Genomic DNA, 13,386 nt, shown 5'->3' on the forward strand with positions numbered 1-13,386 from the left:
CATGGGTGTCAATGGCAGAATACAGTAGGGAGTAGGAAAACTAAAATGTGGTGCATGTTTCCTGGATTCTCAGTGATCTGCTTGTAGGGAGAGGGGGGAAAGTGTTGTACGAGCTTAGACATCTCGCCGTGCTAGACAGCGAGATAAAATTCATTTAGACTGTAAGCTTTTTGGCCAGAAAGTGTGTTTTTATTTTGCTAGTCCCATGCTAGCAGATCTGTGGTTCTTTGGTAGTAATGATGGTAAACTGGCCTTTAAGAAGTGTACTCGAGTATCATAAAAGTAACTGACATGGGAGAAGCAACATGAAATATTCTGGAAAAAAAAAAGCAGCTAAGAGAATGAATTTCCTTTCTAACTCAGGAATGAGCAGAAATAAGGAATAAAGCTGGCTGGAAGTTTTCTAGCAAACCAGATTTTTATTAGAATGTGTTGGTTCTGTTTTACAGAAAGAGCTTAGATTCAAATATGCTTCTCAAATTCCAGCTAGGATCCTGGGAGCCTCTGTGTACAAAGACTACCAGGGATCATCATTGTCACATCTACCTTGTAGAATGAGCTCACGTATTTCAGGGCTCCCAGTGTTCGGAGTTCCTGGCCTCCTGGGAAAAAATTGCTATTTTTCTGGTATGAGACCAGGACTCCATATGCACTGTGAGGATCTGAAAACTCCAATAACCTTTCAACAAACTTGCTGTCAGACCTGTGAGGGTGCTTATCCTGAATTGAAGAACATGGTCAATATGGGAGGGTCATAGTGGGAGGTCCAGTTTCTCAGAGTCAAAGCTCTTGCAAAGAAGTGCAGAACTCTGTGGTCCCCAGCTCTTAGGCTGTTTTCTCAGGCTCACAGTTACGGAGCAGCACTGCTAAGGGGATATTCCAGGCCAGAGACTCCAGGGTATGCAGCACCTCAGGCCAGCTGGCTTGCCTTGCTGCTATATTCTTGAATAAACATCTTTTGAAGGCAGTTGGTGTGGAAATCTGGAAGCTGGAGTGCCCAGACTTGTGGCACAGACCCAAACCTAATTGTGGTCCTACTCTACTAAATATATAGCTCTGTTAACTTCAGCCTGTCCCTCCACTAGTGGCTTCTGCCAGCAGAGCTGTCAATCAAGAATGCGATGTGATTTCTTGCAGACAAAGCAGCAGAAATCCATGGGGAAATCTCAGTTATATGGGAAGAAAAAAATGCTGTATTACTAATACAGCTGATTTTGTTCACATGGCTTTGTATCACCATTGACAAAGTTGTGCCTAATTATATTTACCGGTAGAGGATTACTCTATAGTAGATAACCCCAGAAAGAGAAACAATGCTTCCTCTGCCAAGAGAAGAAAAAAAGTAAGCATATTTAAAGATAAGCAGCCTGGAAAACTCAGAAAAGAGCATTCTGTGTTGTTTGCATTGTGTTCAGAATTTAAAGTTCAGCATACAAATCGCAGGACAAAATGCCTACAAATAGGTACCTCTTGTCCTGGTGTCTCCTGGACTTTATATTCACCTACAAAACAGTCCGAGTTGCACATTCCACCTAATAAACTGTAGCTCCATACACATGATGTGCAGCTGAATGCTCCCTTCCCTAGGGAAAAATAAATAAAATAAAAATAAACAACAATATTACAACAGGAAAAATTGTGATCTAACTTCCTTTAAAAATTATACTGACCACTGTCACTAAAGAAAAGGGTATTTGTCAACAGCAAGAATCAGCAGTGAGGAGTTCAGCATGAGGAAGTTGGTATTGGAAAGAGCTTGGACCCAGTCTTGAGGTTTTATGTGCCCACAAAGTGTATTTCTTATGTGTTTTGATATTCATGAAAAGCATAATGATTTCGGAATCAGTTGTACAGGGAAGGTCCAACACATTCAGGAAAATCAGTTAGGTCAGTGCACTGAAGAAATAATTGTGGGGAACCTTGGCCAAATGCTTTGGTCTCAATCAATCAACACTCTAAAAGTAAGGGACCAGCATGGAACAGCCAGTGCAGCAAGTCACCCAGGGCCAGGGAGAGCTTGGCAGCCATGAGGGAGATCTGCATCACCCACTGTGGCTACTTAGGTCATGGACAGGTTGGTAGCACTGTATGTGGTATGTCTCTCTGTGATGTGTTTCCAAAATCTTGGAGCAGAGATTAAAAAAAAAAAAAAAAGAGATGGCAGGTATTTTGATAATCCTTGGCAGGTGTTTTGATAACCCTCTTTTTGGTCAAAGCAGAATGTATGCTTTTACCTTCACAAGTGCGGCAGGAAGGGTGGCATCTTTCACAGACATTGTCCTTGCTTTCATAGTAATACTCGGGACAAGAGCTAATGCATTTGTTCTTGGAGCGCAACAGGTAAAAATATGTATCGCAGAAAAGGCAGTCTGTGGGTTGAGGCCCCATACACTCCTTACAACCCTTGTGGCATCTCTCACATGATCCAGTGGAGTTTTGTGCAAAATACCTGAAAAAGATCAGATAGTCATGGCTTTGCATAAAGCCCAGCAGTGACAGGAGAACCAAAACATCCTTCATACTTAGCTTTTACTGTGATTACATCAATGTATAAAAGTGATATCGATGTGGTCACAGTGGACATTTGCAATCTCAGTGAAAATAGAATTAATTTCCTTTAATTTCCCTTGGCTATTGAAATTCAGCTATAAAGCAAGACTTTATTAATTGAGAGTGTATAAAGTAAGGCTTTCTAAAATCTTGGGTGAATTCAGACACAAAGTAAGTTTATAAATAGGCAGGGCTCAGAAGACCTCAACTCTGTTTTGGCTCTGCAAGAGATATCCTGGCAATGCTGGGTAAGCACTGAATTCCTCACTCTTCTTGATGACCTGCTGTCAGATGGAAATTCAGAAACTTCTTATTTCCTTTCAGTGCACAAACAGGCTTAGCCAAAGGATACCAGCAGAGGAACAGTGTTCACCTAAGTTGTGCTGTCAGGGAAAAAGAAGAATTGCTGCACTGTGGTTTTGTTGAGATGTGGTCATTACAGACTTCCAATTTAATGGAATGATAACTCAATTTAACACCCAGGGTGATCGTACTGTACTGCACTGCAAAATGAAATGCACCTGAACCAGAAATCATAGGTCCGCTTCCCAAATTTGGATTTCTGAGACATGTTCACAAGAGCACACTGAATCCACATTTTGAAATTAAATGGACTCATATTAATGAAGTTGCTGCCTAGAATTATGAGTCCTCAGTTGAAAGGTGTTTTAATGGTTGGTTTTATTATGATCCATTGTAAACATTCACTCAATGCAAAACAAAAGTAACCTCATCCAATCTTCAGGTTAAGTGGAGGCTACAAGGGTGCTTGAAGGAAGTTACACTGCTTCCTGTGCTCAAGATGACTAACAGATAACTTAGTACATTTATTCTGCTTCACACTGTTCTGTATAAACATAACCTAAGAGCATCCTTGGAGTGTAAGTGGCCACACCACATCAAGCTGGTCTCAATTTGGGCACCAACTTCACAGTTTTCTACTGTGAAGGGAGGTTTCCACCACCTCTGTACTGGGACAACATAAGAATTTTTCACCTGAAAATAGAATTCAGTTCTGCTTCACTCTGAAGTAGAATAAGGCAGAGTGATCTAATTTCTCAACGCTCTTTCTGTGATGTAGCTCTTATCTAAAGATCTTGGACCTTACCCTGCTGGACACTGGTTTACGCATCCTTTTCCTTGTCTGTACCAGCCTGGTTTGCAGGAAAGGCACTGTGAGCTGTGTTTTCCAGTGCAAGTGACACAGGTGCTGTGGCATGGGGAACATTGTCCCTCATCGCTGTCAGCATAATACCCTTCTGGGCATGTTTCAACACAGGTTGTATCTGCACAGACAACAATTCAGAATACACATCATATTCAGTGTTTGCTGCTATAAAACATCTCATACAGCTGTGCTAGAGCAAACTCTCTAACAGGAGATGCTGTTAGAGCATGTACCAGAACAAGAAAAGAGAATCTTGGGGTATAGTAATAATTTTTTTTTTCTTCTAAGCCTTGTCAGTTCTTCAGTCCTCATTTATGCATTTTATGTACATTAGCAGGCTCTTCAGAACAGATAATTTTTTATCTTTGGGAAATATGAATGCATAATATATAATAATGAACAGCAACTGTGATTTCTTTCAGAATATACAAAAGAAGAAATAGTAATTAGGAAACTTTCTATCTGCATTGCCATTTTCCTTAGGTTTCACTCTAAGCAGCAGCCTCATTGCATTCCACGTGTATGATGAATCTGATGGTAAATTTGAGATTTAATGACATTTGTTCATTGGTCTTTACCCCTGTCTGTGGCTGCTGCTTTATGGTATGGGAATAAATGCCTGTAATGCTGCCAAGTGTACCAGCTACATCCCACTTTTTCACTGAGATTTCAGAGGGTCATTAGAATAGGAATCTTGAATGAGAAGTTAAGACTGATGCAACTAACTGCAAATGCATCAAGCTAAGAGAGCAGTGATTACTCATTAGTAGCTTGGACTCATTAACTAGCTTGTCTTTATGGTTTTGCTGCTCGAGTTGCAACTGGGCAAAGGAAGATAATTCCCCTTATTTCTATTTTTTTTGCAATTCTTTCTCCACTCCAGGATGTTATTTACATACTTCCATCAACTTTACCAATTGTAATGGTGCAAAGCAGCTGAGTATGTTGATAAAAAAGACAGGTCAGATGCAAGACCTCAGAAACTTAAGAATGCAAAATCTGCATCAGAATTAGACTCAAAAAGCTCAGATTCAGTTTTAATTCAAACTCTCTTTAGATTTTTCCTGCATGAAAGATTATTTTAATAATTTTTTTTCTCCCAATAATTTCTTAAAATTTTTGTTTGCTTTTTAAATAATATGCAAAGAAGTAAAGTTCAAGTTCTGGGATTTTATACTTTTTACCAGTTTGTTTCTGAGACAATGCAGTCTTTTGCTCCAAAGTCAGAAAAGTAGTTTTGCACCTCAGCCGTCCACTAGATACTGACCTAGTGATCCATGAACAACATTTTAACATCTCTGCTTAAGTATTTCTTTGCTCATCAGATCTCTGCACGGATTAAACAAGCCAACATGAAAATGTGAGCTCTTTGTGCATACATTTAGTAAAAAACCACCAAGGTAAGGATATCCTTCTTGTCTTTTTAAGTCCCTTGTAAGAAACAACAGGAACAATACATACCAAGTAAATGAAACATACAAGTTTTGTTTAGCCATGGAGTTTGTTGCTACTTAGAAGTCCTGCTTTGGCCCCATTGAGTGGCAAGGCCAGTCTCACAAAGGGTTTCCAGGTAGTCCCGCAGAAGTAATTATGTTTGCACAAGTTATCTACTTGCCAGGTCAACTTTGCAATATTTAGATTAGCTGAAGCAGCCCTAGATGTTTCATAAATGTGACAGAAACATCCTTATTTCATGCTTTCAGCATAGAATAAAATCTAGAGGCTCCTGCAAGACACTTACTGAGAAGATAGCGGTTATTAGCACAGCTAAGACACTGGTGTTCAGTGGCTCCTGAGCAGTGAAAGCAGTTCTTATGACAAGGCTTGCAGGTCTGAGTTTTCTCAACGTAGTACTCAGTGTGAGAGCAGTATCCAGATGCCACACAGTGCCTGTCATGGTTCAGTGTCAGGCCATTTCTGCAAGTAAGGCAGGCAGTGGAAGAAGAACAAGTCTGGCATGTCCTGTTGCATGCTGAAATGGACAAACAGTAGGAATGTCACCATTTCTTGTTGCATCTCGGGTTATTATTTCAGCTTTAATTTTGCAAGGAGCAGCCATCATCTCAGGATGGGAGGCTGAGGGAAACAGAGTGATAGCTCTGCTTCTGCCTAGTCAAACATTTTACTATTTTCAATCTTATGCAGGCAGTTCCTTATGTTTCCTTTTGCACTGGCACTGCTTTTGCTGAGCAGTAGTTTTCAACATACTGTCTCCAGCAATACTCAGCACTTTACCAGAGTGGTTGCCCATAATATTAAACACATCTAGCTTTGCTACTTCCCTCCCAGCTTTCTACAATTTTTGCTGTTCTAAGCTATGCCTTGTTATTTTTCCGCATCAGCTATCTTCTCTGTTTCCAGGACATTGATAGCGACATTATCTGGCACACGCAGGCCCTTTTGGGATAGTCTTTAACCAGGCCCACTTGTATCTCAATACTGTTCTGGCGAAAACAACAGCTGCCAACCTTGACAGTCTTTAGTGGCTTCTTCATAGTAAGTCCCTTCAGGGCACTCTTCAAAACACATGCCACTGTAGAGGACGAAGTCGGTGGTGCACTCAGTGCAGTCATCTGAGTCCGGCCCCTCACAATCCTTGCAGTCTGCATGGCAGGGAAAGCAGTGCTTGTCTTCAGCATAGAAGTTAGAAGGGCAGTCCTGCACACACTTCCCCTCGTGCAGGAAGAACTCGTCCATGCATTCTACAGAGAACAGCAAAAAACAGGTAAGCAAACGGGAAGCAAATGCTGACCTCTGTAAGTGAGGGAGTGAAGAATTCTTAGGAAACTATAAATCCTGCAGTGCTTGTCATAACAGGAGGTAAAAGGACAACCTGAGAAGACAGTGCTTTCTTTTTAAACTCTTTCTCCTCTAAACTGCCCATAATGGCCCAACCCTTGCACATCAGCTGCACATCATCTTCAGCGTTGCATCAAGAGACTGAGAAGTGAAGTCACCTGTTCAGGTTTACTGCCATTCACCAAACCATGCTGCCACTGAACATAGGTGGACTTCTGCTGAGATATAATATCTGCATTATGAACTTCCTGCAAAATCAAGGATGACCACATCTGAAGTTTTGTTTCGTTTATTATGAAGATATGAGTCTGGCTGGAATATATGGACCTGAATGTTTGTCTTTGCATAGAGCTGGGGTTGAGTTGCTAATTTTATTATGAGTACTTAGTTTAATAGCTTTGTTTATGATTTTTTTTTCCATCCATGTTTATGTTTCCAGAATGGCTAGCTCAATATTAACTATCCTGGAAATTTTTGTGGGGGTATTCACACTCACCAGCATATCCAAGGCTTTCCTAACATGTTTCATTAGAGAGATTTCATTCTCTATAATGAGTAGTCATTTGCAAAAATGGTAAAGAGATGTAAAGTTCATCCAAACTAGGAAAGAAACATTCTGTATTTCACGTTGGTGTAAATGTGAAAAAGTGTTTAGGCATGGATACTCTAGGTCAGAAATAGAATCAAACCAGTTCTTCTCTGAAGAACAACAGGCAAACCAATGTGAAATCTTTACAGATTAATGGTTTAGACTGAGTCTTATCATAAAACACTGATTGCTTAGCCTCTATCTTAGAGATTAGCAATGATATATACATCCCTTTTTTAATTTTTGCTCATTACAGAATTTCTTTTCAGATCTCTGTTTCTGTCAGTCTGCCCCTAGACAGATCCAGATGGATTTTAGCTAAGTCAAGACCAGTTCTTTATAATACCTTTGCATGTTTGATTGTGAATGCACTCCTGACACATTTCAGGGCAGCGTTTGCAGATTCCATCAGAGGCAAAATGCTTCTCTGAACATGTAGGTTTACATTTCCACTGCTCCAGAAGCAAAGGACTTTTACAGGACAGGCATTTGGTTGCACTTCCCATGCATGTCTTACAGGATCCACTGCATTCCTTGCAAGTCACAGAGTCATTAAAATACCCCCTATTGAATGAAAACAAATACAAAGCAAACTGCTGGTCAATGTATAGTTATCAAACAGCCTAGGATATAAGAATTATGAGTATATATGAGACTTTCCCAGCACACAACATTTCACTGGATCAAACAGGTTTCTCACACAATTTGTTGCCCATCCTGCACTTACATCCCTTCTGCCTGTGGGCAGAAAATGTGCATGGTTTGTGCTATGGAGGGAGTCTGGCCTTCCTTTGTTCTTGTACTTACTCTCTAACGGATGTTGGATTTTCTTTGTTGCTCATTTCTTGATTCCCCCCTTACGTAAGATAGGAATATCTGTAATGTTTGGGGGAAGAAAGATGCAATCACTAGTCTTGCACAGCTGACTCTCAACAGTGCTATCAGGGAAAGACAGAGAAGTGTAACCTCAGTGGCCCTAGAGGAGAGAAAAAGGAAAAATGCTGGAAGTGTGAAAGCTGGGAAGACTAAGGAGGCCTGTGATTAAAAAAAAACAACGAAACAAGGATACTTGAGTAGTACCTGCATTTAGTGACAGCCAGCTAGAGACAGTGAAGATGGAGCATGTTTTACTGGTTTCTTTGGTCTGAGAGCAACCATAGACAACCACAATTGGGACTATTAGTCATAAAGAAAATATAGAAAAAAATGCACCTATATTTCAGGAGAAGGATAAAAGGAGAGGCTGGATGCAATCCAATCTGTCTACACTGTTAAAACCAAAATGTTAGAAGTTTAAAGGACAAGCAAGTCCACATTTTGAGACAATTGCTAATCCATATGTATACAGCCATTGATGAAAACTAAGGAAGAAGTTGACATAGAAAGTAGTCCCAGAACATGTACTTCACATAAACAAGCTCGTTTTTCCCTGCAGAAGTGTGCTTCTCCTTTCCTACTTGGAGATAATCATACCGAAGAAAGGCTGAGGAGATGCATTAGGAGCAAGGTTAGAGAAAAGATAGGAAGAGCTGTGCCTGCCATCTATTCTCACCTCTTTTTTTTCTCCTAACCTTTGTCATGATCCTGCCCCTATTTCTCATAGTCCTGTCTTCCTTTCCTGTTCCAGTCTTGAGTACCCTGCTAGCCCAGTCTTTCAAAATCCTGTCAGAAATTATCAGTGCAGCAAGTCAGCCCTTTCCATTCCCTACAGCATGTCCCAAAACTCCAAAAAATGCTATTTCCCCCCCCGCCCCCCCATAATCCTCTGTTCCAGTGGAGAGTAGTTATGCCTTAAGAACTTTGCCTCAGAGGCTGAAACCAGAGTTTAACTCTGGTGGACTTTGCTGAATGATACCTGGGAAGCCATTATTTATAGTCTGGAATCTGGAAAAAAGGGGGATAATAACAGCTGAAAAGACTAGTGATATATGAAAAGGTTTAATTTTGTTATACTCACCCTGTGTGTGTTAACTGGGGGAATGAGTACTGAGAACAAACATTAATGCCAAAACAATATCTTTGCTTGTATGCCACAATTTCTGATATTAAACATTGTTTCTGGACTAGAGTAGGCTTTAGTGCAATTACTTTGCATTTACCCTGACATTTGATGATCAGCGTCTGTTCCACTGGCCGTTATTGACTTATTTGACAAAGTTAGCAGGAAAGTACTGCCAGAGAATTTGTACTGATCTCAAGAAAAGCAGGAGCTGCACATTTTTCTAAAGAAGAAGGTTAACCAAGCAAGACCTTCATACTGCATAGCACAGATTTTATGTGTATATATAGGTAAGATGAATGCTGATTAAAAGAGCACAGAAACATGAGAACCTGATCTACTCAAGTGCCTGATCTAATATCCATTGCAGTCAAATGGGAATCTTTCTTTTTGAATTCCATTTATTACAGGACAAAGTAAAAAATGTAAGCCAAAGAGAGAAACACATCACATAAGCACTACATTTCCATATCAGGATCCTGATACATCCACTTTATGGGTTCACACCTGTGCTTTCTACTACTTTGAGGAAGGAACAAGTTAGGAGAATCACTAGAGGCTTCTTTTCAGTCACCATAAAGAACCATCCTGAAGTACCATGGTCCTATTGAAGTCAATGGGAGGTGTACCATCTGTCATAGCATTTCATTTCTAGTTTCACTTTTGATTTTTCACTTTTCTCTAAGCAAGAGGAAATGTTATTTATTCAGGCCAGCTGAAAATGACTTTTACCTTGTGATAGTTTCTGGTAGCTTAGGTTACCTTAAGGTCTCCCTTTAAATGTTTATAATGGATCTCAATTTTAAAGAGAAGGAGACAGAAAATAAGAAGCAGTCATCCAATGGGAGTTACTTACTGAGGGCATTCCTGTAAACATCTGCCTTTGTGGAGAAAGAGCGGCTGGTCCTGTTCAGCCTGACACTTCTGACAGTGCCAGTGGTCGGAGCACACCTCACAGCCATCCATGCACATCTCGCACTTTCCACTTGCAACATTGCCAAAAGTTTTTTGAGGGCACAGAGAAACACAGGTATCATGGATAAGAAATTTTCCTGGGAAAAGAGCAACCCAGGTGGGGAAAGGCACCAATTAGAAATATATTTCAAAGATTCCTGTCTTGGACAGCTATAAAAAAAAGCTTTCAACTTCCTCAAAATTTAACTTTTTTGATGCTTAAAAACATGAATAAAACATTCTTTAAGCCATTTCCCAAAGTAGTTTGCTCAACCTTCACTGAAATTTAAGGTTAGAAGGAATCATCAGGATTATCTAGTACATTTTCCTGAGTAAATCTCTATTCAGTAATGCCTGCACAATGTCTACAACTTTTGACTGAAAAGAAAGAAAATGAACAACATCCACCTAACAATTTTTTTTAACCTGTAATGCCAAGGGCATGTGTTTAATTCCAAGCTGATGCCTGACTTCAGCTGGCAATTATCTGATTACCTGCATATGCTTTAAGCTGTCAGAGAACTTTCTCGTGACCATTGATGAAAATATTCCCTGGAATTGTGTAGGATACAGAATATTTTAGCCTCTTGCAAACTTACTCAAAGAAGTTGAAGTCTCTTACCTTCTGGACATGAAGTACATGTGTCAGCAGATTTTTCACAAGTCCTACACGAAGGGTCACAGGACTGCAATTTTTTTTTTGCATCTGGTATGAAAGGAAAAAAAGTTCATTTTTTTACTGTCTTATAGGCTGGTTTTATTCATTTACCCTCCCTTTAGGAGGGCCATTTCCTATGGCTTTTTCTAAGCTGTTTCGAAAATGTACCTCTGTGAATTTTTGGAATTCACAAAGTTGAAGAACTTGATGATTGTGTTCAAGTCCACTCTCCTAAATGGCAAGTTAAGAGTTGTATTAAAGGAAAATATATATGTTATCCTGAGATTCACTAAGGCGTTATTCTGGACTGCCTATCACAAATGAGAACACTAATCTGCCTTAATAATGTTAGTTTCAATGTAGTGCCCAAACCCAAATCCAGACCTGTAATTCTAATGGTTTAAAACCAGGAAGAGCTAGAAAGTATGTAAATTTGGGATACTTGGTGTAGTGAGGTATTTTCATAGAGGTTCTGTACTAGCTGGTTGCAGAATACCATTACCCTGTAACTAGGGGAGAAAACTCTGAGTAAGAATCAAGAGAAATGAGTGTTTGGAAAGAAGATCTGTTAAATAGTTCTTCCCAAAGCTATTGCCTGACATTTCTGTCCAAAAGGAAGTGGTTTTATGCCTGTGGAAAACTAGGAATTTGGTTATGCTTTGCATAGACTTTATTCAATGTGTTACTCAGCTCCAAAATGACCAGGAGCTTCGAGGATCATGCTTAATACAGAGAAAGTTTGCTGAGCAATGTGATAGGTCCCAGCATGCAGCTCTGTATTTTGATCCAATTTTGATCCACAGGTAAGTGGATGTCTGATGAAAAAGTAATTGTGGGCCAGCAGACAGAAGACAGTAGCCTTTTCATTTTGCTGAAAATAAAAAATAAAGAATAAATCAGAAGTTGGTTGCAGATTGAATTTTGCACCTTGGTTAGCATATCCAGCTCACTCTACCAATTAAATATGTATGATTTCTATAAGTTGATGGCCTGGCTGACAGTATCTATTAGCCACATGCAGCATATTACTACACTTTTTTGTTCTGCCTGTTAGGGCAAAGTAGTTTAAAATGTTGACATTTTGAATGAAAGTCATGAAAGCAAATGCTTTGAGTGAAAAGAGGAGGGAGGAGAATAGGAGACTTACATAGAGCCCTTTCCCATAAGGGGAAATGGTGGGCATTTTATTAAGCAGAGAGGCACTCTGTAGAAAAGGGGGTATGTGCATAACATGGTACAGGGGCAGAAGAAGGAGGAATAATAATAAAAATATTAATAATTATTATTATTTACAACTGTACTGCTAAATGAGCTGAGCCATAGCTATCTCAGTGAAAGAAATTAGGTCCACATTCAATGTGGCTAGGAGATGGTCCATAACAGTGTGTCACATCCATGTCTGACTCCACCAGCAGCTCAGAACATTAAAACTCTCTGCATTAACAAAAATCTCAATATGCTATCACTGCCAGAACAAGAACAACTCAGGAGGATGCAGGGACAGCACAGCAGATCAAAACCTGGCTGTTTAACAGTACGGCACTGAGCAAGGACATGTTTAGTCATTCTTTACCAGGACTACTTGTGAATACTACTTGCACAGGCTAGTGAAATCCTGCAGTGTTGCAACTCTTTCGAGTAACTGACACAATATAAAGCAGCTCCAGATATAGCAGGAAATTAGGAGAGTTTTTCTCGTCATCAGCCTTTTGGCTACAGCATCTCTGCCCTCCATGAACAAGGGCCCAAGAATGTTTGCAGGGTCCAGGCACAGGCCATAGGATCCACAGGATAATGTACGTAACAGAAGAAAGCTGCACACTGTCAGGGTAAATATGGGTTGTGACAGTCCAGACTGGAGACTGGGTCTGCCCAGTTTGAGGCCAATGGATGAAGTATTAGACCCTTGTGTATACCCTGCAAGACAGCAAATAGCGTTAGCATTGGCTTTATTAGCCAGAAGAGTTAGTGGCCATGGTGAGTCAGGGACCTATCAAGGACCAAGACAGGTGGGACTAGGACAGTATTTCAGTGTGTACCACCTGAAGACATTTTTCAAATCCAAAGGTACAGAGGCCTTCTGGAGGTAGAAAATGCCTGAAACTGATTTTTGAGATGTGCAGCCTCAAGCACTGCTAAACAGCTGACATACGTAGAAACCCTGGGTTTGAGTGCACAGGAAGGCTGTGTCACCTTTGTGACTTCATATTGAGCATAGCTGAACCTAAGCGGTGTAATATCAGGTAATCATCAGTGTGCAAAAATGAAAACCTCTGGAAAAGCTCTCTGGAAAGGCAAGAGCAAGTGAGGAAGGTGCAGAGTCCTTGGCTTGTGGAAGAAGAAAATGTGGAAGTGATAACCATCAGGAGTCCAAGAGGTAGAGGGGGAGTGATTTACTATTAAGTAATCTCTGAAGTTGCAGGGGTGGGAGGGTAAAACATGGGTAGGTATTGATGAAGGACTGGAGAGACACAAGGAGACCTCAGTGTGTGAAGTGAGTACGGTGCTACCTAAAGCAGCAATGAAATGCCCCACCTTCTGGTATCAACATTATAACTGGGGCCTCAGTGCTAGGGCTCTTTGCAATAAGGTTCCTGCTGCTGGGGAGGCAGTTGTCAGATTCATTGAACATTTAGGGTGAAAGAAGATTTCTTGAAGAAAGTCTTGAC

At 40.4% G+C, this 13,386-nt stretch overlaps 1 protein-coding gene across 1 annotated transcript in view; it reads right to left on the reverse strand.

Moving 5' to 3' along the window:
• Positions 1 to 13,386, reverse strand: part of PCSK5 (proprotein convertase subtilisin/kexin type 5) — a 255,130-nt gene that overhangs the window by 1,303 nt on the left and 240,441 nt on the right. Inside the window, exons 28-35 of the mRNA XM_010568726.1 lie at positions 10,682 to 10,765; positions 9,962 to 10,157; positions 7,453 to 7,670; positions 6,187 to 6,420; positions 5,460 to 5,690; positions 3,659 to 3,836; positions 2,235 to 2,449; positions 1,468 to 1,583 (exon numbers count right to left, since the gene is read on the reverse strand). Of these exons, the coding sequence (XP_010567028.1) occupies positions 1,468 to 1,583; positions 2,235 to 2,449; positions 3,659 to 3,836; positions 5,460 to 5,690; positions 6,187 to 6,420; positions 7,453 to 7,670; positions 9,962 to 10,157; positions 10,682 to 10,765 (1,472 nt within the window). The remainder of the gene's footprint in view (positions 1 to 1,467; positions 1,584 to 2,234; positions 2,450 to 3,658; positions 3,837 to 5,459; positions 5,691 to 6,186; positions 6,421 to 7,452; positions 7,671 to 9,961; positions 10,158 to 10,681; positions 10,766 to 13,386) is intronic.

The sequence above is a fragment of the Haliaeetus leucocephalus genome, unplaced genomic scaffold (assembly GCF_000737465.1).
Source record: "Haliaeetus leucocephalus isolate CR32 unplaced genomic scaffold, Haliaeetus_leucocephalus-4.0 Scaffold251, whole genome shotgun sequence".
In the NCBI taxonomy this organism is placed as follows: Eukaryota; Metazoa; Chordata; class Aves; order Accipitriformes; family Accipitridae; genus Haliaeetus; species Haliaeetus leucocephalus.